Raw genomic sequence first — 23,253 nt, 5'->3', positions numbered from 1 at the left:
TTACTAGAGAGGCAGAGGAATCAGAAACGTGGCAGTTCCCCGAAACTGGGAAGGCTGGTGCCTGACTGTCGCTGCTGTGTCCAGGATGGGCCCCCCACTCCAGGACTGCGGCTGGAACGAGAGGGAGGTTCTTATAAGGAATTTATTACGTGCTCATCGCATGTTCATTTATAAAACCCGGCAGGGGCTGCATGGGATGGAGGGGAGGAGCAGATAAAATCACAAGGGCGTCAGCACCACGCCGGATCCAGAAGAATACATGGGATCTAAGTTGTAGTTACTGAAAGGTGATGGAGGGGAGTCTCCCCCAGCGAGGAAGATCCAAAAGGGGAGTTTTCCCCGGGGTCTAAAAGAATAACCTGCGTAAAGTTTTATTTCCAGAGTTCTCCCAAGGGTTTATTCTGAACCTCCTGCATGGTTTCCTCTGCAACGGCCTTGATTTCTCTGTGCAAGTCTTCTATGCTCTTTGAAGCATCCATTGTCTGTTTCCAAGAGAAAAAAAAAAAAAAAAGAACAGAAACACATTCTTTAATTAGCAACACCAAATGAGAAAACCTCACTTTGCTGTTTTATCTGCTCCCCCTCCCTCAACTCGGTATTGTTACTATTCATGAGCAGTGGCATGAGCTAATTACACCTTCTGTGCGCTGTTTCTGGCGTGGAACTGGAAAAATCTATTTTATTTAAGAACAGACATCTAAGAAGTAGATGCAGATGAAGGGAAATAGCAGAAACTGCTGCCGCTGTGTGGTGTTTGCTGACAAGTCTTTGGGGCGTGTGACAGAAACACAGGTAAACGTTCTTCATCCTGTACTGTCGTCCCCCAGAAACGTCAGTGTATCGATCCTTCAGCGGTTCTTCAACGTGAAACTCCACCTGTGAGAGCAGGAACCTCTAAAAACCCATCGGGTGCTGTTCCGATTTCAGATTTGTCGGGTTTTTCCCTTGAGGGCGGCCGTGCTATAGGGTGCTGCCGCTCCTCAGCCTCCCGCGTGAATAGCAGCATCGCTCCCGCGTGGCTGAGGGAGTTGCCGAGGTGAAGAAAGAATTTGGCAACAAGACGGAAAGAGGCGCAGATTTACCCCGGTGATGCCGGCCTCGCCAAGCAAGCGCAGGCTGGGAGGATAGGCAATAAATAGGCTTTGTGATTAAACGGTGACCTTTTCGTTACAGCCCGGCCAGCGCCCCACCTCTGCGCTCGCTGATGGCACTTTATTCGCGTGAGCGATGGCACCGAGCTGCGTTTCGTGCCCCGGACTAACCGGTTCTTTGGGCAACGTTTGATGTCTGTTACTCGATTTGATGCTGAGGGGCAAAGAAACGGGAATGGGAAGCGTGTGCTGAAACTGGAGTTCCACCCTCATTTCAGGGACACCTCTTCATCAGTTATTCTCATGTTTACCTGTTTGAGAGTTGCGCGCTCCGGGATATTTTAAACAGATGTGTTGCTTTAAGTGAAAACTCTTTTCCAGCAATGGATAGAAAACAAATAACAGAAGAGAGATAATAAGAGAAATGAGTTCCCCTGCTGGAATCTCTGGAAAAAATTGGAGTTTACATACTATACACGAGTTCCGTACTGCCTCATATGACAGCAAACTTATTTTTGTTAAATTATTTCTTTTGGGTTTTTTTTTGTGTTACAGCATGTATTTTCTGTCAACCTGTTTTTTCCAGTCATTGTGAGGTAGAAGAGGCATAACTTAGTGGAATAAAAGTCCTGGTTTGGTGACTGTTGTACATTCAGGTCCTTCAGGTTCTGACAGTACACAAAAACTCTTCCGTGTTACAGAATCACGTTTGCCTGAAACAGGCTGTGAAGAGTTAAGTTTCCCTTAAACAGTCTGATCATTTGGCAAAGCTGTGTACATCTCAGCTTCTGGTGAGTAGTAACTTATCCATAATCTGTGTCCTCTCTTGTCTGCGTGAAAGCTACAGAATAAACAAGAGGATGTTGCCCATATCTCATGATTGAGCACTGACAGAGTGATGGAGAACATAGAATTATAGAATGGTTTGGGTTGGAAGGGACCTTAAAGACCATCCAGTTCCACCCCCCCTGCCCTGGGCAGGGCCACCTCCCCCCAGCCCAGGTTGCTCCAAGCCCCGTCCAACCCGGCCTTGAACACCTCCAGGAAGCCACAGCTTCTCTGGGTGACCTGCACCAGGGGCTCACCACCCTCAGAATGAAAATTTTTTTCCTAATAATTTCTCATCTAAATCTCCCCTCTTCCAGTTTGAAGCCATTCCCCCTCGTCCTATCACTCCATGCCCTTGTAAAAAGTCCCTCCCCAGCTCTCCTGTAGGCCCCTTTTAGGGACTGGAAGGGGTTCTAAGGTCTCCCTGGAGCCTTCTCTTCTCTGGGCTGAACACCCCCACCTCTCCCAGCCTGTCCTCCCAGCAGAGGGGCTCCAGCCCTCGCAGCATCTCCAGGGCTTCCTCTGGCCATGCTCCAACAGGTCCATGTCCTTCTGGTGGCTCCAGAGCTGGAGACAGTACTCCAGGTGTGGTCTCCCCAGAGCGCAGCACAGGGGCAGAATCCCATCCCTCGCCCTGCTGGCCACACTGCTGGGGATGCAGCCCTGGATACAGGTGGCTTTCTGGGCTGCGATCACGTGTTGCCAGCTCATGTTGAGCTTCTCATCCCCAACACTCCCAAGTCCTTCTCCTCAGGGCTGCTCTCCAGCCATTCTCTGCCCTGCCTGGATTTGTTTTTGGGGTTACCCTGACGCACATGCAGGACCTTGCACTTGGCCTTGAACTTCATGAGGTTGGCACAGGTCCACCTCCCCAGCCTGTCCATGTTCCTCTGGATGGCCTCCCTTCTCTCCAGCGTGTTGACTGCTCCATGCAGCTTGGTGTCATCGGCAAACTGACTGAGGGTGCACTCCATCCCAACATCTATGTCGCCAACAAAGACATTATACAGCACCGGTCCCAGTACCGACCCCTGAGGAACGTCACTGATCACCACCTGGACATTGAGCCATTGACCACGCTCCAGCCAATTCCTTATCCACCAAGTGGTCCATCCATCAAACCCATGTCTCTCCGATTTAGAGACAAGAATGTCGCGTGGGACAGCATCAAAGTGACGGTAAGAAAGATGGCCACACGAGAAAACCTCAGCCTAGGTCACCTACACACAGGATAAATGGGGAACGTTTCCTCTTCCGGGGTAAGGCCACTGACTGTGCAGCCCTCTGCCAACAGCTCCAAGGGATGACCAAGAAGGCAAAGTGATACGGCACCATGGAACAAAAAAGATCGTGTATTTAGAGAGACTTCTGCAGTAAGACAGCAAACGCTGACATAAACTGGCGGTGTGAGGAGGAAGGTGATCATCAGTAAGGGAGACACAAGCTGCAAGAGGGCCCCAAAAACCTGCAGGGCTTCCCGACTCCTTGGCAGATGCTGCAAGACTCCGGGCAAACAGAGGCAGGGAAGAGCACGGGTGCGTCCCACCGCTGCTAACCCAGGTTCGGCACTTTGTCTTTAAGAAAGAGAATGATTTCCAGAAAGCTTTTTTGCAAAACCAACCAAAAATCTTCCCCCCGACCCCAACAGGGCCCCATAGGGTGTCCTGGAACAGAGCAGTGTCCTCTCAGACATAGTGCCCAATGTGTCCCCCACGACCAGGAGCAGGAACGGGGAGCACGGGGATGCGATGGGCACTGTCATGAGACCCCCCCAACCTCGGCCATGACAGGCCCGTTAGGGTTATTTCCTCACCTTCCAGTTTAATGTCTTGTCCCTCATCAGATGATAGAAGGACTGCAGAACTTTCTGTTGGAAGGAGCTGTTCTCATAACGTTCGTTTCCAAAGTTCCCTCGTTCCGCTGCTTCTTCCGGACTCAACTGGAGGAAGAGAATCAGATCCGGCTTTGGGAGTCCAATGTCAGGCTGTTTGCACCAGTCCAGACAGAAGTTCTGTGCCAAACAAAGACAACCCAGTTTGAGGTGAAAGAAAGGAATGTAAAGAAGGGAAAGAAGGAAGTCAGCTGGAGAGCGGGGTGGGGAAGGAACAGACAGAGGAGAAGAGATGCAGCCCCAAACACAAAGCACAGGCTACAAACTGAAAAGGGGAAGCTGGGAATTGAGTCCTGGTAGATTTTTGGGGGACAGGTTTTGCTAGGCGCTGTGCACCTCTCACGCTCATTTAAGTTGGACAGAGCTAAAGATTTTAACGTTTCTTCTGCAGAGCCCACCAGAGCTAAATACCAAGTCGTATTTTGAGTCTCCATACAACTGCCATCAGTCCAAAAGAGAGCTGCTCCCAAACACAACCACCACACAGCTTTAGTGTGGATCTTTCTGAGCGCTTGGAGACTCCTTTATCAAACCCCTACCCTACGCCTGCTCCGCCTACCCAGGAATTTCAGCCCAGACACGAGACAGAGCTTTCCAACTGCTCGATTTTGTTGACAGATTTGAAGACTTCCATCAGGGCACATGAATCCACAATGTCGTGGAAAGACCGCTTCTCCAACCCCCTATTACTCCCTACTGCTCATCCACGCAGCCACCAGTGATGCTTTCAGGGTGATCTTAAATGTATCAAGAAAGACTGCGGGGGTCTGGAGGTGAGGTTGCAGGACACCGAGGTCCAGGATCTCCTTAATCCTTCTAGGAAAAGGGGGAAAGGCTTGGGCAGGAATGAACGTGGGTCAACCCTCAGCTTCAGAGCTGGTGTTGCAGGTGGGGCTTCAGCTTCTACGACCACAGGAGGCTCTTTAAGGATCAATGGCAACTGAGAAGGGATGGGATGCATCCAATGAAGCGGGACAAGAGTGTCTATGGAAACAGGTTTGGTAAGCCCGAGAAGAGAGCTTTAACGTAGGTACGTCAGGGGAAGGTTTGCAATCTGTAGGAAACTGAAGGTGGGAGTCCAAGAAGAAACATCTGGGGGATGATACGATAATGGAGGCTCACCTGAAAGCAGGGCAGAGTAACGTGTGCGGTGTTGGGGTGGGGCCTGCTATAGACTGCCTGGTTGAAGAGAGGATGCCGACGAACCTTCTTTAGACAGCTGGAAGAAGGATTGGAATTGCAGGTCCCGGGATTCATGCAGGATCTCAACCACCCACCTGTCTGCTTGGCACAAGCACTCCAGGTTTCCGGAGCACACTGAAGACATTCTCGACGCGGTGATTGAGAGCCAGCGAGGGCAAATCCCCTGCTGCGTTCCTTACTCACAAGCAAGAAAGAACTGGATGAAGAAGCTCCCGGACGGACCTCTGGTGGGAGCAACACTGCCACCCCGCTGTCAGGCTGCACCTGGTGTCAGACGTCAGCGGTGGGCACGCTGGTGGGAGCTGTGCCCCGGGAAAGGGACTCCTCCGTCTGGCGATGGAGCTCTGGGAGGAGGTGAGTAGGTTGGGAGCTATCGGGGAATGCAAGAGGGAGATGGACTGCTGGAGTTGCACCCTACCTTCCGGGCCCAACAGGGCGCATGATACAGAGGACTCCCTGTTCTCTCTCTGCCCGGCCGAACGAGGTAACTTAGAGGACAGAGGACAATGGGGACATGTTCCTGTTCGGCGAAGCAGGCGTGTCTCCCCAGGAACTCCCCCACCTTCTCAAAATAGGTACGAAGCTCTGGAAGCGGAACCGACTCACGACAAGGGCGATGGTTCAATGTGCGGGGAGGCAGCGCCGAGGTTAAGCCAAACTCCAGCCCGCATCAAAACCTCTTCAGTAAAGAAAAAAAAGACGGGTCATTGTCATAGGTGACTCCCTCCTGAAGGGAGCGGAAGGCCCAATGTGCAGACCAGAGCCACTTCTCAGGGAAGTCTGGTGCCTCCCTGGGGCCTGGGTTAGAGGCATGAAGAAAAACCTTCCTTCCCTGGTACGTCCTTCTGACGACTACCCATTCCTGATTTTTCAGGCAGGCAGCGATAAACTGGCAACAAGAAACCCGCAGGCGACCAAGAGAGACTTCTGAGCTTTGGGACAACGGGTTAAGGGATCAGGAGCACAAGTAGTGTTCTCCTCTATCATTCCGGTTGCAGGGAACGATGAGGGTAGAAGCAGAGAGAGCCAGCAGATCAATACCTGGCTCCGAGCCTGGTGTCAGCAGCAGGACTTTGTGGTTTTGGATCACGGATCCGTTTACATGACACCAGGGATGCTGGGGACTGACGGGGTACACCTGGCTCAAAGGAGGAGAAGGTTCTTGGCGCAGGAGCTGGCAGGGCTCATCGGAAGGGCTTTAAACTACATTTCAAGGGGGCGGGGGATGACACAAGGCTCTTTAGAGATAAGCTGGGGGGTGGTGTGACAATGTCTAGGGGACGGGATGCTAGAGAGGTCCCTCAGTCTGCTGGCTCAGTGAAGGCAGAGGATGGAGATCCACGCAGCAGCAGAGATGTGAGGATCATTGATGGATAGAAATTTTGGCTGCGCCTGGGAACGGTCAGGCAGGAATTAGGGCTTCTCCCAGTCAAAAGGTGGCGGGATCAACAGCCCAACTGAAATGAGTGGGGAACAAACAGGAGGAGCTGGAAGCCATTGCGCAGGAATGAACAGGAAGAACCAGAGATCCGTGTGCGGTCACAGGGCCATGATCTCACTGCAATTAGAGAGACACGGTGGGACAGCTCGCATGACCAGAACGCTGCCATGGATGGCGATGTGCTTTTTAGGAAAAACAGGCCAGCAGGGTGTGGTGGTGGAGTTGCAACTGGAATGTGTTGAGCTCTGCCCAGGGGTGGATGAAGAACGTGTTGAGAGCTTATGGGTAAGAATGAAGGGGCAGGCTAATGCGGGAGACACTGTTGTGGGTGTTTACTACAGATCGGGAAGAAGTCAAGGAGGCCTTCTGCAGCCAGCTGGGAATAGCCTCACGATCACAGGAAACTTCAACTACCCTGACATTTGCCGGAAGGGCAAACCCAGCCAGGCACACGAAATCCAGGAGGTTTCTGCAGAGCACTGACAATAACTTCTTGACACAGGTGGTAGAGGAACCAACGAGGGGAGCTGCGCCGCTGGACCTTGTGCTGACAAACAAAGAAGGACTGGTTGGGGATGTGAAGGGGTTGGGGGTAGCCGTGGCTGCAGTGACCGTGAGATGGTGGAGTTCAGGATCCTGCGTGGAAGAAGCAAGGCAAAAAGCAGAATTACAACCCTGGACTTCAGGAGAGCCGACTTTGGCCTTTTCAAAAATCTGCTTGGAGGAATCCCATGGGCAAAGGCTCTAGAAGGAAGGGGGGTGCAAGAGAGCTGATTAATATTCAAGCACCACTTCCTCCAAGCTCAAGATCGGTGTAGTCCTAGGAACAAGAAATCGGTTCTTCTTCAAGTACATCAGTAGTAAAAAGAAGACTAGGGAAAATGTGGGCTCGCTGCCGAACGAGGTGGGCGCCCTGGTGACGGAGGGTGCAGAGAAGGCAGAGTTACTGAATGCTGCCTGTGCTTCAGTCTTTGCTGCTAAGGCCGGCTCTCAGGAACCCCAGACCCTGGAGGTAAGAGAGAGAGCCTGGACAAAGGAAGGTTCTCCCTTGATCGAGGAGGACCTGGTTAGAGGTATCATTTAGGCAAACCTGACACCCACAAATCCACGGGCCCTGATGGGATGCACCCGCAAGCGCTGAGGGAGCTGGCAGATATTATTGTGAAGCTGCTCTCCATCATCTTTGAAAGGTCATGGAGAACAGGAGAGGTGCCCGAAGACTGGAGGAAAGCTAATGTCACACCAGTCTTCAAAAAGGTAAGAAGGAAGACACGGGAAACTACAGCCCAGTCAGCCTCACCTCCATCCCTGGAAAGGTGATATCACAGCTCATCCTGGATGTCATCTCTAAGCATGTAGAGGAAAAAAAATGTTATCAGGAGTGGTCAACGTTAATCCACCAAGGGGAAATCATGTTTGACCAATCTGATAGCCTTCTGTGTGGCACTACTGGCTGGGTAGCTGAGGGGAGAGCAGTGGACATTGTCTACCTCGACCTCTGCAAGGCTTTTGACACTGTCTCCCATAACATCCTCATAGGTAAACTTAGGAAGTGTGGGTTGGATGAGAGGACAGTGAGGTAGATGAAGACCTGGCTGAATGGCAGAGCTCAGAGGGTCACGATCAGTGGTGCAGAGTCCAGTTGGAGGTCTGTACCTAGCGGTGTTCCCCCGGGGTCAGTACTGGGTCCGGCCTTGTTCAATATATTCATCAATGGTCTGGATGAAGGTATGGAATGTACCATCAGCAAGTTTGCTGATGACACAAAACTGGGAGGAGTGGCTGACACACCAGAAGGCTGTGCTGCCATTCAGCGTGACCTGGACAGGCTGGAGAGTTACGCGGAGAGGAACCTAATGAAGTTCAACAAGGGCAAGCGTAGGGTCCTGCACCTAGGGTTTAGGATGGATATTAGGAAAAATTTCTTCACCAAAAGGGTTATCGAGCACTGGAACAGGCTGCCCAGGGAAGCGGTGGAGTCGCCATCCCTGGAGGTATTTAAAAGACGGTTAGATGTGGTGCTGAGGGACATGGGTTAGTAGTGGTTTTGTCAATGTTGGGTTGACAGTTGGACTCGATCTTAAAGGTCCCTTCCAACCTAGTCGATTCTATGATCGACTACAGACTGGGGGCGAAGTGGCTCGAAAGCTGCCTGGCAGAAAAGGACCTGGGGATGTTGGTGGACAGCCGGCTGAGCATGAGCCAGCAGTGTGCCCAGGCAGCCAAGGCGGCCAACACCATCCTGGCCTGCATCAGGAATAGTGTGGTGAGCCGGACTAGGGAAGTAATCATCCCCCTGTACTCGGCACTGGTGAGGCCTCACCTCGAGTACTGTGTTCAGTTTTGGGCCCCTCACTACAAGAAGGACATTGAGGTGTTGGAGCATGTCCAGAGAAGGGCTACAAAGCTGGTGAAGGGTCTGGAGGACAAACCTTATGAGGAACGACTGAGGGATCTGGGGTTGTTTAGCCTGGAGAAGAGGAGGCTGAGAGGAGACCTTATCACCCTCTACAACTACCTGAAAGGAGGTTTTAGAGAAATGGGAGCTGACCTCTTCTCCCTGGCGACAAGTGATAGGACAAGAGGAAACGGGTTCAAGTTATGTCAGGGCAGGTTTAGATTGGATATTAGGAAGCATTTTTTCACTGAAAGGGTTATTAAACATTGGAATAAGCTGCCCAGAGAGGTGGTGGATTCACCATCCCTGGAGGTGTTTAAGAAAAGGGTAGATGAGGTGCTTAGGGACATGGTTTAGGAGTGGTGGTGTTTTTATCAGGGTAGGTTAATGGTTGGACTTGATGATCTTAAAGGTCCCTTCCAACCTCACTAATTCTATGATTCTATGGTTCCACAAAGATGTGAATGAAGGTCAAGGGCAGCCTTGGCTGCAGCAAACAGGAGACGGTGGTTTAAAATTTGAAGAGGAGTCAACAAGACAAACAGAATCACCGGCACGGACTTCAGGAGAGCAGATTTCTGTTTATTAGGGACCTCTGAGCAGGATGCCTGAGGAAACTCACATGGAAAGCAGAGAGGCCCAGAAGAGCTGGCTGATCTTCCAGGACAGCCTCCTCAGAGCACAACAATGAGCACAAGACACAGGAGGATCTTACAGCTGCGTAGAACGGCCCTGTGTTGGGTTTGGCTGGAATAGAGTTAATTTCCTTCACAGTAGCTAGTACAGGGCTATGTTTTGTATTTGTGCTGAAAACAGCGTTAATAATAGAGAGACATTTTCAATATTGCCGAGCAGCGCTCACACAGCGTCAAGGCCTTCTTTGCTCCTCACACCACCCCACCAGCGAGTAGACTAGGGGGGCACAAGAAGCTGGGAGGGGACACAGCCAGGACAGCTGACCCCAACTGACCAAAGGAATATTCCAGACCACGTGACGTCACACTCAGCATATAAAGACGGAGAAGAAGAAGGAAGGGGGAACGTTGGGAGCGATGGCACTTGTCTTCACAAGTAACCGTTACGTGCGATGGAGCCCTGCTCTCTATGGGGATGGCTGAACACCTGCCCACCTCCATGGGGAGCAGTGAATGAATTCCTTATTTTGCTTTGCTTGCACACGCGGTTTGTTTTGCTTATTAAACCGTCTTTATCTCAACCCACGAGTTTTCTCACTTTTACTCTTCCGATTCTTTCCCCCATCCCGCTGCAGGGGGAGCGAACGAGCGGCTGCGTGGCGCTTCGTTGCCAGCCACGACAGACCCAGAGGGAGGCTAACAGAGCTGACTTGTCTTGAAGGCAAACAGACACGGGCCAAAAGGCGCAGGTGAGAACACGGGAAATTCATGGAAAATATCCAGAACTTAGCTGGATGTGACCCCGAGCAGCCTGCCTGACATTAGACCTACTCTTTGAGCAGGTTAGGCTTTGTGACTTCCACAGGTCCCTTCCAACGTACGCGGCTCTGTTATGCGTTGCAAATTTACAGGCCAGCAGCCAGAGCAAGCATGGAAAATATCTCAAATAAAGTAACAAGAACAACAACAAAAAAAATAAAGCCAGCTTCTCCACAGCCAGAAGTCTGTCCACATTTATGAAAAGTAACCAAATTAGTTTCTCTACTCTTTCTGGGGAAAGCAAACAGACCCTGTCAATACCTGAGCTGGAACTTCCATCCCTCAATTTCAATCCTCATTTCCCCAGAGGAGGAGCCTGGGCCATGCACACCGATATCTGTATCGGGCCTCTAACTGGGGCTGTTTCTCCAAATACAGAGAGGGCAGGGGCTGCCATAGGTCCTACTCACCTCTTTGGCACTTGTGAAGGCCACTCCAGAAAAGGCGTATCTGTCAACCACAAGTGTGATTCCTTCGTGTAGTTTCTCTTTCATCAACGGTCTGAAAACCACGTGGGAGAAAAAAAAACAAAACAAAACCAAATCAAAGGTTACACTCCTTTACAGTGATACTAATTAAAGGAGTTCATCTAAAACACATCTCATGAGGGACTTCTCTGTTGACATATTTCATCGTTAACAGTGATCATTAGCAATGTGGATCATGGATAAATAGCTGTTTGTATTCTGTCCTCTAACAGATGTTAAGAAAATACCCTTTCAAGGCACCCAAGCTCAGGGTGCCCCAGTGCCGGGCACTGCTCTAGGCAGCTCCATGGATTACAAGCAAGATCACAGCTGAACTACATTCAGCCTTGAACAGTCCTCTTCCCTTTTTAAGTGGTGCAGTAGATTTATGATACATTCTGCCTTGGAAAGAGAAAAGTGTCCTTTATTCACGACAATACTACAGCTCGCTCATCTGCTTTCCGCTTTCCCGGCTTCTTTGGCGCTGCCACGACAGCAGAATCAGCAATGCCTTTTTTTTTTTTTTTTTTTTTTTAATGAAAAACATTTGGCAATATAGATTTCCAGGTAAAAACTAAAGGTGACACGGAGATCCCTAACTCCACATGCAAAGACTCAGCTGGGCCAAAACCAGGGACAGTCCCTTACGGCTGACCACAGCCTTCAGCTAGAGGGGATGTTCGGACACAAATCCTTAACCACTCTGTCAGTCACACAGGCTTCCTTGCAAAGCAAGGTCTCCTCGTTCAGGACCATAAATTCACACGCTAGGCTGGTGCAGTCTCAGCTCCCCGATTCTTGAATCCAGTACAGTGCAGGGATTGGAAATATTGCACCTAATGATTAAAAAAAAAAAAAAAAAAAACCAAACTGTGGGATTTGACCTAAGATTAAATCCAAAGCTGTAAGAGTCCTTGAGACAGTTTTTTCCATCCGCGTTTCCCTTCCTAAATAGGATCATGCTCTCGTACCTACTATACCCACTAACCCCAGGGGAGGATTCAAGGCCACGCCTTTTTCTTTTACAAACTAAATGAAGGTGATCTTTACACATGTTCCCAGCGGTTAGCGGAGAAAAGCAGGTGAACAGTGTGGTCCTCCAGGTTCTTCTCCTTCCCCAGGTAGGAGCTGATCAGCCGCCCGATCTCCGTTGTTCTCTCTGTTAAAAAAGAGGGGGAGAAGGAGCAAACGCTGCCCTGAGCTGCTCTCGCCAAAGGGGTGTCCACCTGTCCTGGATCTGTCTGGAATAGGGATCTGTCTGTCTGTCTGTCATGGCTGGGAGAAGGTCAGTCAGGCTAGGCCAGGGGTGAAGGTCTATCTGTCTGTCACGAGTGGGAGGAGGTCAGTGCATCTGGGGTGGGGGTCTATCTGCCTCTCGCGGGTAGGAGAAGGTCAGTCCATCCAGGAAGGGGGTCTATCCACCTGTCATGAGTGGGATGACATTGGTCTGTCTAGGGAGGGGTTCTATCTGTCTGTCATGAGTGGGAAGAGGTCAATCTGTCAAGGGTTGGGGGGGGTCTGTCTGTCACGGGGGTCTGTCTGTCACGACTGGCAGGAGGTCAGTCTGTCAAGGGTTGGGGGGTCCTGTCTGTCATGAGTAGGAGGAGGTCAGTCTGTCAAGGGTTGGGAGATCTGTCTGTTTGTCACGAGCGGGAGGAGGTGGGTCTGTCAGCGGTTGGGGGGGATCTGTCTGTCTGTCTGTCACAAGCGGGAGGACATCAGACTGTCAAGGGTTGGGGGGTGCCTATCCGCCTGCCGTGGTTGGGATGAGGTCGGTCCGCCCGAGGGTAGGGGTCAATCTGTCCCGGGTGGGAGGAGTTCAGGGGCCGTATGTGCCACCACAACCCTCGATGGCGCCCCGCACCCCCCGGAACGCCGCGGCCCAGCCTAGCGGAACTCCCCCTACACCCGCCCCATTCCCTCCGGTCGCCGGTAGGCCCCATACCCGGGAAGCGGAGAAGATCGGCGCGATGGCCGTCGGCCCGCAGCGCCTCCACCAGCCGCCGGCCCTGCGTGCTCTTGCCGGCCCTGTCCACCCCCTCCAGCACAATCAGCGCTCCGCGCCGACCCGCCATATCGCGCGCGCTCTCCCCCCCGCCCCGCCCCTTCCGCCGCCGCTCAGCCAATCCCGACGAGCGCCGCGAGGCCGCTCTAGGCGGCGGAAGAGCAGCGAGGCGCCCGGGTCCTCCAGGGAGGCGGTGAGGCGGGAAGGCAGGCCCCGCCCACCGCCTGCCCCGCCCCTCATGAATATGCAAGAAGAAGCGTCCCCGGCGACCAATGGGCGCCGGGCGGTCTATGAATATGGGATGAGGCCGGGGCCGCGGCCCTTGTCATGCGGGCCCTGCAGGCGGCGGGAAGCGGCGGCGGCGGCGGGGCGCGGGCCGCAAGATGGCGACCGCCATGTACCTGGAGCACTACCTGGACAGTGAGCGCCGGGCCCCGAGCGGGCGAGGGGGTGGCGGCGGAGGAACCGGGGCGGAAGAGGGGGGAGGAGCGGCGGAGCAACCGGGGTGCAGTGGGGGGGGGTGGCGGCGGCGACGGCGGGAATTAGAACTGCGCCACGGGTTGGGCGTGGGGTGGGGGGGGGGGGGGTGATGTTGCGTCATCAGGCGGCGCCGCCGCCGCGTCGCGTGGCGTCATCACCAGGCGGCGGGGCCGTGAGGTGATGGGCGGGCGGGCGGCTGTGAGGGGAAAAGGCGGTGGAATGGCTGGCTTTTTCTCTTCCAGGCATCGAGAACCTGCCGTGCGAGCTGCAGCGGAACTTCCAGCTGATGCGGGAGCTGGACCAGAGAACGGAGGGTGCGTGTGGAGGGGCGGGGGCGGGGGGGGGGGTCTCGGTGGGCCGCGGCCGGCAGGGAGCACGGCCCGCCGGGGAGCGGGCCTCGGAGGAGGTGTCTCCTCTCCACCGCTCTCCCTTCTCTTCCACCGCAGCGCTGTGCAGCGGTTGTTTCTTTTCCCTGAGGGTTCCAGCTCGTGGCGGGGGGAGGGGGAGGGGGGAGGTTCAGCGGCTGCAGGTGAATTTGTAGCTGTGTGATCGCTGCGCCCCATGGCCCCTTGGCTGGCCTTACTTGGAGGTATCGCCACATCTGCTGACTTATGGGTTGCTATATCTTGCAAGACCGATGTCTTTTCTTTTTTGATGCTTGTGTTGGTGTGTGGTTGCACGTTGATGGGTTGTAAATGGCCACGCAGCAAATACAGTGTTCTGTGTGCGGGGAGGGAGGCTGAAGCTCTTGAACCTGTCGGTTCAGTGTCTGATCTTAACCCTGAGCCCCTCCTCTGACTTAACTGTAAAACGCTTGCGACATCAGAATCGCACCACAGCTGTTGAAGAGAGAATACCTTTAACTTCAGTTTTTTTAAAAAGGTAAATACATTAAGGGATCAGGGGACGTCAGAAAACTGTTAGGAGGAGCCTTCTAAATACCATAAAGGGGTAGAAGAAGAAAATACTTGCTTTGGCAGACAGCTTTCTCACGTGTATATACTTTGCTTTTCAGATAAGAAAGCAGAAATCGACAGCCTTGCAGCAGAATACATTGAATCGGTGAAGAACATGTTACCTGAGGAGCGAGTGGAACACCTGAAGAAAATCCAGAGTGCCTACAGCAAATGTAAAGAGTACAGTGATGATAAAGTCCAGCTGGCCATGCAGACATATGAGATGGTGAGGATCACAGCCAGTAAGGCTTTTGTTAAAAACAGTCGTACTCTGGAGTGGGGCTGCTGGTGGATGTGGAAGACACTTCCACAGCATCCATTTTCCCTGACATATTTATGTTTTTGCTTAAATACCTTAGTGAAACAAATTATTAGTCCTCAAAATTATTTTTCTTACTGTTGCCATCCCTAAAAAGCCTCCGCTTGTGTTACCAGATTTTGTGTCATGTAGGCTTCTCTTCTGGTGAAGAGTTACTGCCTGATCGGCAGTACAAGTCTGCTGTGTAATAACAGCAGCAAATTTACCCTACTTCCTCCTCCCCAGCAGCTCCTCTGTCACCGATAATTTATTTAGGGCTGGTCTTAGTCATAAGCAACGTTTTTCAAGTTAACGTCAATACTATCTTGTGGAGGAATGGAAGGAAATCTCAATTGCCTTGGTTTCCAAGTGACAAAAGAAAGCAGATGCGTCAACCCCACCATTCTGGTTGTATATTGGACACCAAACTTTCCTTGGTGAACCTGGTGGGAAACATCTAATTTTTTAATGTGCATCTTTCTTTGTTTTTCTTCTTCTGTCCCTACTCCTTTGTCTGTTTATCTGTCCCTTGAATAATTCTTATCTCTGTGTATTTTATCCCCTAGATAAAACTTGAGTGAGGGGAATCCTTTTGACTGTACTTGGTGTGTTTTTTCCAGCTTCTACAGATGTTTTAGGTACTGCTACATCTGCAGCTTCAGTATGTTTTATTACCATCAAATACTGCAGAAAAGGACATTATTTCTCAGGAATTGAAGTGTCCTAGATAACTAATTTGAGGACTAGGTATTGCAACAACACAATTTGGGGGTCATGGCTTAAAATACCTTTAAAATACTCCGTTCTGTAAGCCACATTTTTGCAACCAGGGTAGTACAAGGTACTTAACGTGTACTGACTTGATATTAGGCCACAGAAGCCTGTATTTATTATTAAATTTCTTTGAATAGTGTGGCAGTTGAGAACCAGAAAAAATAGACTGATTCAACACATTTCACAGATAATAGTTGAATAATGTATTTTGAAAATTGCAGGGAAAAAACAATTATTTTTAATATATCTCACAATCTTGTTTTGTTCTGCAAGCCATTAGTCTGACTTGCTTTGACTCTCTTTATGCCACCTCCCTTTTCCTTCCTTTCTCTTTGTAGAGGGACTGAGTCCTCTTGCTTTTGCCTGTTTTCTTTTTCTCTCCGCCTGAATTCCCTTTCTGTGTACCATTTCCCTTTTTCCAGTCTGATACCACTTTCATGCTTTGCTCTGAAGTAGTATACTTCTGTTCATGCCGATAACAGCAGAGTTGTTAGACCTTCCTGTTTTCATTTGGGGATTTTTTATTTCTTTTTTTTTTTATAATTCAGTTTGTGGTTTCCTCTTCTGTGCAGGTGGATAAGCATATCCGCCGGCTGGATGCAGACTTGGCACGGTTTGAAGCAGATCTGAAAGATAAATTGGAAGGCAGTGACTTTGAAAACCCTGGATCTCGAAGCCTGAAAAGTGCGTACATTTTACATAGTTCACAGTGTTTTCCAGTGCTGAGTGTATCTAACCAGAAAGGCTAAGATATAGAGTATGCTGTTATTTCTGGAGGAAGAAAAGAAGTATACCATTGTGTACTTCTCTAGTTGTTTTTAATGCTATTCAAATATTTACAGTGTTGTGGTGGGCAATAAACAAAAAAAAAAAAAAAAAACCAAAAAACAAACACCTAGTGCTGTGATCTAACTTACTGTTTCTGCTTGCCAGATCATCCTGAGGTAGCCCACGGTTACTGGTTGTAAGGAGGCTACTGGCAAAGGGGGAACTAGCTGTGACAAAACTGAACTGGTGTTCTTACAGCTCTTGAGTGTAACAGTCTTTGTTTCAAGCTTGATCTGTTACTGAGTGAGTTCTAAGCTCTTCTTGAGGGGAAGAGATTTGCCTATTTTCCTCCTGTTACCAGAATTTGAATACTAATCAAGCTGAGAACAGCAGGAGAAATTACGAATTAAAGGAAGGTACCAGTTTCTGTAATGTATACTGGAAATCTCGTATGATTATAGTGAAATTTGAGCATGGTTAACAGCAGCACAGCTTTCTGCCATTGAACTATGGAATAAGGGCTGAGATCAGGGATGTGGAGATAAAAGTTAACGTCAGTTATTGAGTAACTAATTAACTGGCTAAGTGTTTAAAAATATACTGACTTTTTTCTTAAAAAAATTACAGCATGTCTAATCAAATACAATGCTATTTATATCTTCTGCAGCGATGTGGGCTAACATTGTACTGCAGTGATTTTATTGCCAGAACTGTGAACACAAGAGTTTGGTGCTCGGTCATACTACTGGCCAGTTTGGCATATTTGTGGCATAAAAATGTATTTCAGAATCAGCATTCCTCTTCAATTACATACGAAATAAGGATTTCAAAACAATAAATGCATCAAAACAAAACCAGGCGGGGATGTTTCTGGTATTCAAATAGGTTGAAACGATGGTTTTTTTTTTTCCTTTAAAGAGGGACGAAGTCAGAAAGACAAAAGAGGCTCTCGCGGTCGAGGCAGGCGAACATCCGAAGAAGATACACCAAAGAAAAAGAAACTCAAAGGAGGGTAAGGCATAGCCAGGCACAGCTCTGGTGGCTTTGGCTTGACACTTCGTGAATTTTCCACAAGCTCGTGTTACCCTATTTATGACTCATGTCTGGATGTCAAGCGGTGTTAGAGCGTTCTGGTCTTACTCCATTTCATTAGTGTCCTGCTTAGGACAAGTCAGCTTTGTTAATTAAACTCCTTGATTGGCATGTGGAGACTCAGCATGCTTGGAATGCCCTCAGACTGGAAGGACAAGATCAGTGTCTCTGTTGCTATTGGCGAGCTGGGAGAAAATAGCTTTGATTTTTTTTGTCATGCGGCTATTTTTAACAGTTGCTTGTGGTCTTGGTTTGAAAAAGAAGCACTTGACCGACAGGACAAAAACTGATGTACTGTTGTTCTAGAAATCTTGAAGGATTTGGGGGGTTGTTTTCAAAGAATCATGTCCTAGGTAGTCTTGAATAATTTAATTTGGTTTTGTGAGGCAAGGAAGAAAGCTTGTCCCCTCTCTGTGATATGATTTATATTAAAGGGATTCTCTTAATTTTAATATTTTCAGTTGGCTAAATGGAGGAGTAGAAAAGTGAAAATAGTTTCTGTTGACTGTTACTGACTTGTCAACTTAATACATTCTTGTCAGAGCAAGAGGGTTCATTCGTACCTGACAAAGACAGAAGAATGTATAATAAAACAGATTGGGGGGGGGATATCAGATCCTTTTGTCCATGAGGAGGAGTGACCTGTACGTTAATTTTGTTACTGTAGCCATGGCACGTACAAATCATTCTCTTAATCCTTTATAGCCAAGCTCGTGTTTTGGTTTTGATCAAACCTACCTTGTGATTTTAATTATTGGATAGCATGTGGTAACGTAATCGAAATTCTAAAGTAGGATCAGTGTGTTTTAGGGAAGATACTGTTAAAAAAATTAATTTTCCCAAGTAGTAGATCTTGGCAACCTGGTGTTGGTGCAACTGAGAAGTATTTTGTCCTTGTCTACAGCTCTGAGTTTGCTGATACCATCCTGTCGGTCCATCCCTCAGATGTCCTGGACATGCCCGTGGACCCCAACGAACCTACCTATTGCTTGTGTCACCAGGTGTCCTATGGAGAAATGATTGGCTGTGACAACCCAGATGTAAGCACTTGAGATGATTTATTTTCGGATGTTTGTTACCTCAGAACACTGTGAAATCTGGGGGGGGGGGGGAGGGTACTTGCTCAGTTAGATCATACAAAATGAAAGTAACGTTTGTGAAGCACTAAAGCATCTCCTCTGTGGATTTTTCCTTTCTGTTTTGCAGTGCCCAATTGAATGGTTCCACTTTGCTTGTGTGGACCTCACCACCAAACCAAAAGGGAAATGGTAAGTGTGACAACATATAGCTTTTTGATTTTTGTCAGGGTACAATTTGCCTCGACAAGAATCACAGTAAGAATTAAATCCTTGATGTGACCCTTCCTGACAGGAGCTTTGCTCTTGTCATCAGAGGGTTTGCGATTGTGTTTGTGTGAAGGTAGGAGGTACAAGGGGAACCTTAAGAAGGCCATGGACCTATTGGAGTTGGTCCAGAGGAGGCCATGAAGATGCTTTGAGGGCTGGAGCACCTCTGCTGTGAGGAGAGGCTGAGAGAGTTGGGGGTGTTCAGCCCGGAAAAGAGAAGGCTCCGGGGAGACCTTAGAGCAGCTTTCCAGTATCTGAAGGGGGCTACAGGAGAGCTGGAGAGGGACTTTTCACGAGGGCATGGAGTGATAGGACGAGGGGGAATGGCTTCAAACTGGAAGAAGGGAGATTTAGATGAGATATGAGGAAGAAATTCTTCCCTGTGAGGGTGGTGAGCCCCTGGCGCAGGTTGCCCAGAGAAGCTGTGGCTGCCCCATCCCTGGAGGTGTTCAAGGCCAGGTTGGACGGGGCTTGGAGCAACCTGGGCTGGGGGGAGGTGTCCCTGCCCATGGTAGCGGGGTTGGAACTAGATGGTCTTCAAGGTCCCTTCCAACCCAAACCATTCTGTGATTCTATGAACCTTCTTAAAGCCTGCTTCCGCAGGAGCCTTAGGTTCTGGTGGGAGCAAAGCAAGGACCCAGGCACAAGCAAAACTGCATGATAAACATCAGTTTGTGTAAACGTGTACATGTTACATCTCAGGTTTACTGTATTATCTCATAGTTGTGGCTGTGGTTAAAATTGTATTTATTTTTTTTTCACTTCTGGAAGCAAAATTTGGGGACTGCTCTCTGCTTAGCTTATATATGTTCTCGTCTTGGAAAGAATCATAGGCTCGTTCTGTACTGAGTTTCTGTTTAATAGACTGCTGTTACCTAATTACAAAGATGCCTATCGGAAACAAGCTTAAGTGAAAGTGAACAGTCATTGGAGGGAGAGGAAGGAATGAATTGGAGGAATATATATCACGGCTGCGAGGGGCTGATGAGTCCCGGCAGCCTTCTAGTGCTGCCTGTGGCTTCTGCCCTCCCCGGTTGGTACAGTTCCTTCCCTGTTTGCCCAGGCTTCCTGCGTGTCATGAAAATTGCTGCAGTTACTTCAGTTGGCTGTTTTTAAACCACCTTTCCACCCGCTTGTTCCCAAATAATAAAAAGAGTTTGTGGGTTGTGTGTTGTTTACTTCAGGAACTAATTACTGCCTTTTTTTTTTTTTTTTTTTTTCTCCCCCTCTGTAGGTTTTGTCCTCGTTGTGTTCAGGAAAGAAAGAAAAAGAAGTAAGGAGTAGAGGGGAATATATCCTCTGAGGCAAGAAGAATTTAATATATTCCTGCATTCATGTTGCAATATTATCTTTGATTTTTTTTTTTTTTTTTTTTTTAACCTACCCTCCTTCTTTTTCTGGTATTTAATTGTCCAATGGCCAGTTGTAATTCCTGTGCTTTCACAAGAAAATGACTTTGGGGAGGAGTCCCAAATCCCTTTGCCACAGGGATTTTATTTATGTTACACTTGCACAGCACTGAAATCGGTGTTGCTATGAAGTGCTAGGGCAGCCAGTCGCTGTCCTCTCTGCTAGTTTACAGGAGTCTGTGAGAGGCATTGCAGGAGAGCGAAATACCTGTTAATCTTCAGCACGGTGTGTCGCCAGCAGGGAAATAGTTTGGGCCTGGAGCTCTGTGTGGCAGAGGGGAAGGAATTTTCTGCGGTAGGCTCCATTGTTTAGGTGTGAAGTTCATTTGTTGTGCAGCTTTGTAGTACGGAAAGGAACGGGGCAGCTGTTTCCAGCGTCCGCTTCCTCTCAGCCAAGTACCGTGGTTAGTTTTGACAGGGATGGGAGAGAGGTGTCATCCTGTCTTCTCTTTTGGGGAATTTCTTCTGTCTACCTTTGCACTGCCTTTATTTGACTTGATCTTGTCCCCGTTCACCTGAACCTTAATAGAAGCAAACCATTAGGCTTTTCGCCTCCTTCTAGGAAAGGTTTGTCTCTTTTGGGAGGAAAACCTTTGAATAACAAAGGAATTGTCCTGCAATGTCTCTTAGTGGCAGTAATATTGAGAGAGGGCGTTACCTTTCCTGGCTGTTTCCATGTCTCTGGAGATCCTTTAAGTACATTACTGTGAAGCTGAAACCTACAGTATTCTTATAGAGATGGAAGGTCGGATTTATTCATGGAATAAGATGAAGGCCTGACTTGTATTGCTTGTGTTTGCCTGCGTTGCACCGGGATAAATCGGGAGAACGAGCTTTAAAGGGGAGGCTCCCTAAGGATGATGATGTGTACATTGCCGTGATGGCGCGGCAAAGCCGAAGATGTGGTAGCTTGGTGGGGTGGAATTTGGATAGCATTTGCGATGAAGCGCTGCTATTGAAGAAGGCCGTTCAGCAGGAATGTTTTCAAACGACTTCTTGCCTTGTTTTTTAGTTGAGGGCACATTTGCGTGTTCTTGACTTCTTTAAGCTGCCTTTCAGATTATGAATGTGAATCCTCGCTGTCATCACAGTGCCAGTTGCTGCAGCGGAAGGAAGAGAAGGAAATCAGGAGTAGGAAAACAAAAAAGTTTTCTGGTGTTTTTTTTTTTTTTTTTTTTTTTCCTTCCTCTGAGTTGTAGTGGATGCAGAAGTTGAGGGAAGAGCAGAGATATCTCTTGTCTTCATATGCATCTCCTGTATTATGGGGTTTACCCGCCTACAGTAAAAGATGTTGTGGGGAAAGGTGGTTCTGCTGGTGGAAGGGGGGGGGGGACAAAAAAGCCCCAAACCAGCCGTCCTTGCTGCAGTAGGCACTAGGGTTCCTGAACTTCCCTGACTGCAGTCCCCGGTGGGTGTCCCCGCTGGCAGCTCTGTGCAGGGCTGGGTACTACTTTGCACACTGTCGTGCAGCAGCTCTGGGTGTAGACTGCTGGAAAAGCGTGACGAAACTTCCAGATAAGCTTTTGTAAAAACGATCTGAAAAAAACAGCCCAGAAGAAGAGAAAAAAAAGAAAAAAAGCCACTTCTGGTCAGATATTGGCACCCGTTTCCAAAAGAAAAAAGCCTTTTTTTTTTTTTTTTCCCCCCCTGTTACACTGTCCCTCTTACTCGTGTTTTGCAATGGAAGAAAAGTAAAACGCAGCTCTTGCTGATTTTCCTTCCCTGCTTTGCTCTTTTGAGCTTCGTAGACGCTGCGGGTATGCCAAGGCTGACATAGAAGAAACCTCTTGATACCGAGGCAGCTTTTCTGTGACTATTTGGATTTATTGCATCTGCTATGGGGAAAGAAAAAAAACAAACCAAAAACACTGTCTCCAGGGTCCTTTTAATTCAAAGTGTGGTGTTGCACGTATCTTCGCAAAGTTGCATCACTCTGTGTGTTGTATGTGAAGTTTCCGTAGTAGTGTTTACAGGATTATTTTGCCTTTGTCATTGTAATTGCACCAGGAAAGCACACAGGCAAATTCAAAGCCAATTGCTGGAGGGAAAAGGGGAGGACAAGCACAGTCGCACAAACCTGAATTTAGAAATCCAGTCAGCCCTCTTTTTCTTTGCCTCTTTTTTTTTTTTTTTTTTTTTTTTTTTTGAGGGTAAATTTATTCGTGATACCTCATGAGCCAGCCCGTAATTTGCTAACGGGTGAGCGAGCCCTGCACCTCACTGCCCTGCTACGCCGGGTTGATGCCCTTTCAGGTTTTATTGTCCCCTTCCATCCGATCGTATTGTATACAACTCTTCTTTTTTTTTTTTTTTTTTTTTTTTTCTCCTCCTTTTCCTATGGTTCTGTGAGTAGCGGTATAGAATCACCGCTATGGTATCACCATAGACAAAGCGTTTGGTTTGGAACAGCCTCGAAATCCCACCGCACCTCTCTGGAGGCATTGCTGGAAGCAGCTTCCCTTAGGGAAGCGTGCGGCTACGGATGAGCAAGCACAGGATTGACCACCCCACTCTGGCTCCGAAAATATGGCCAGGTGGGACGGCATTTGGTTAGCAACTGCTCTCCGGCGCTTAGGAAAAGCAGACGTTTTCCGTTTGAACTGGTAAAGTGAAAAGAAAAATAAGCTCCGGAAGTTCACGTCAGCCCTCGAATGGGAGAAGATTGTACATTAGGAATAGGGAGCAGCGCGAGGTATGACGTACTCCTCTTCTTTATGACGTAATGTCTGTAACGCGTCAGGACATCTGATGTCTGATACCAGCAATAAACTGTCCCACAGGGGCCGCGCCGCTTCCGGGGCTCGGAGCATCTCTCGGCCGCTCACGCCTGGCTTCAGAGAGATATTTTTTTTAAAAATCTCTTTTATAGACAGAAATACCAGTAGCCTTCACTTTTTGCTTACTAAAGGATTTAAATCTTTCTCCTGAATTTTTGAATGTACAGTGTTAAATGTATTTTTCTGGAGAAGGGTGAACAAGACTGTGATTTACGTAAAGGAATGTTCCACTAAAGATTGTCCGAAACACCCAAAGACCCTGCGGGGTTCAGCTTTACTGCAGCGTGTCCGCCAAACTGGAGGGGAGAAGATTTTAACCTGATTGTTCTATTTTTTTAAAGGAATTGGAGCTATGTTCCCTTTGTAAATGGAAGAGAATATAAATCTTTTTATTAAAAAAAAAAAAAAAAAAAGGCGAAAACAAACCAAGGAATGTAAAGTAAAAATGTATATCTGTATTTTTGGATCATGTTATAGATGATGGATATATTGTTATAAATAAAATATTTTTGGGAACAAAGAAGTACCAGAGCGTGTTGCGGGGGGGGGGGGCGGCGGCAGCCCTGCTGGGGCGG

At 48.8% G+C, this 23,253-nt stretch overlaps 2 protein-coding genes across 2 annotated transcripts; one reads left to right on the top strand and one right to left on the bottom strand.

The window, feature by feature from the left end:
* Positions 1-12,863, bottom strand: DTYMK (deoxythymidylate kinase). The gene is made up of 5 exons (XM_082487414.1): positions 12,719-12,863; positions 11,824-11,932; positions 10,717-10,807; positions 3,733-3,930; positions 1-482 (listed from the first exon to the last, which is right to left on the bottom strand). Exons 1-5 carry the CDS (start codon positions 12,846-12,848, stop codon positions 372-374), a joined length of 639 nt encoding a protein of 212 aa, XP_082343540.1. The 5' UTR covers positions 12,849-12,863; the 3' UTR covers positions 1-371.
* Positions 12,864-13,122: 259 nt separating this feature from the next.
* ING5 (inhibitor of growth family member 5) lies at positions 13,123-23,189 on the top strand. The gene is made up of 9 exons (XM_082487349.1): positions 13,123-13,198; positions 13,501-13,572; positions 14,274-14,440; positions 15,859-15,970; positions 16,973-17,066; positions 18,051-18,186; positions 18,353-18,414; positions 19,727-19,796; positions 22,846-23,189. Exons 1-8 carry the CDS (start codon positions 13,162-13,164, stop codon positions 19,767-19,769), a joined length of 723 nt encoding a protein of 240 aa, XP_082343475.1. The 5' UTR covers positions 13,123-13,161; the 3' UTR covers positions 19,770-19,796; positions 22,846-23,189.
* Positions 23,190-23,253: the final 64 nt, after the last annotated feature.

The sequence above is a fragment of the Vanellus vanellus genome (assembly GCF_965231255.1).
Source record: "Vanellus vanellus genome assembly, chromosome: 8".
Lineage (NCBI taxonomy): Eukaryota > Metazoa > Chordata > Aves > Charadriiformes > Charadriidae > Vanellus > Vanellus vanellus.
The sequence above is the reverse complement of the archived record's forward strand: the minus strand, read 5'-3'. Positions and strand labels throughout refer to the sequence as shown.

Coding starts and splice junctions, on each gene's coding strand:
- DTYMK (XM_082487414.1), bottom strand. CDS start 12,848: ATGGCGGGTCGGCGCGGAGCGCTGATTGTGCTGGAGGGGGTGGACAGG. Junction 10,808..11,823: donor GCTAACCGCTGGGAACATGT/GTAAAGATCACC, acceptor CGTGGTTTTCAG/ACCGTTGATGAAAGAGAAAC. Junction 483..3,732: donor ACAAGACATTAAACTGGAAG/GTGAGGAAATAA, acceptor TCTTGGAAACAG/ACAATGGATGCTTCAAAGAG.
- ING5 (XM_082487349.1), top strand. CDS start 13,162: ATGGCGACCGCCATGTACCTGGAGCACTACCTGGACA. Junction 13,573..14,273: donor GCTGGACCAGAGAACGGAGG/GTGCGTGTGGAG, acceptor TTTGCTTTTCAG/ATAAGAAAGCAGAAATCGAC. Junction 18,187..18,352: donor TTGGCTGTGACAACCCAGAT/GTAAGCACTTGA, acceptor TCTGTTTTGCAG/TGCCCAATTGAATGGTTCCA.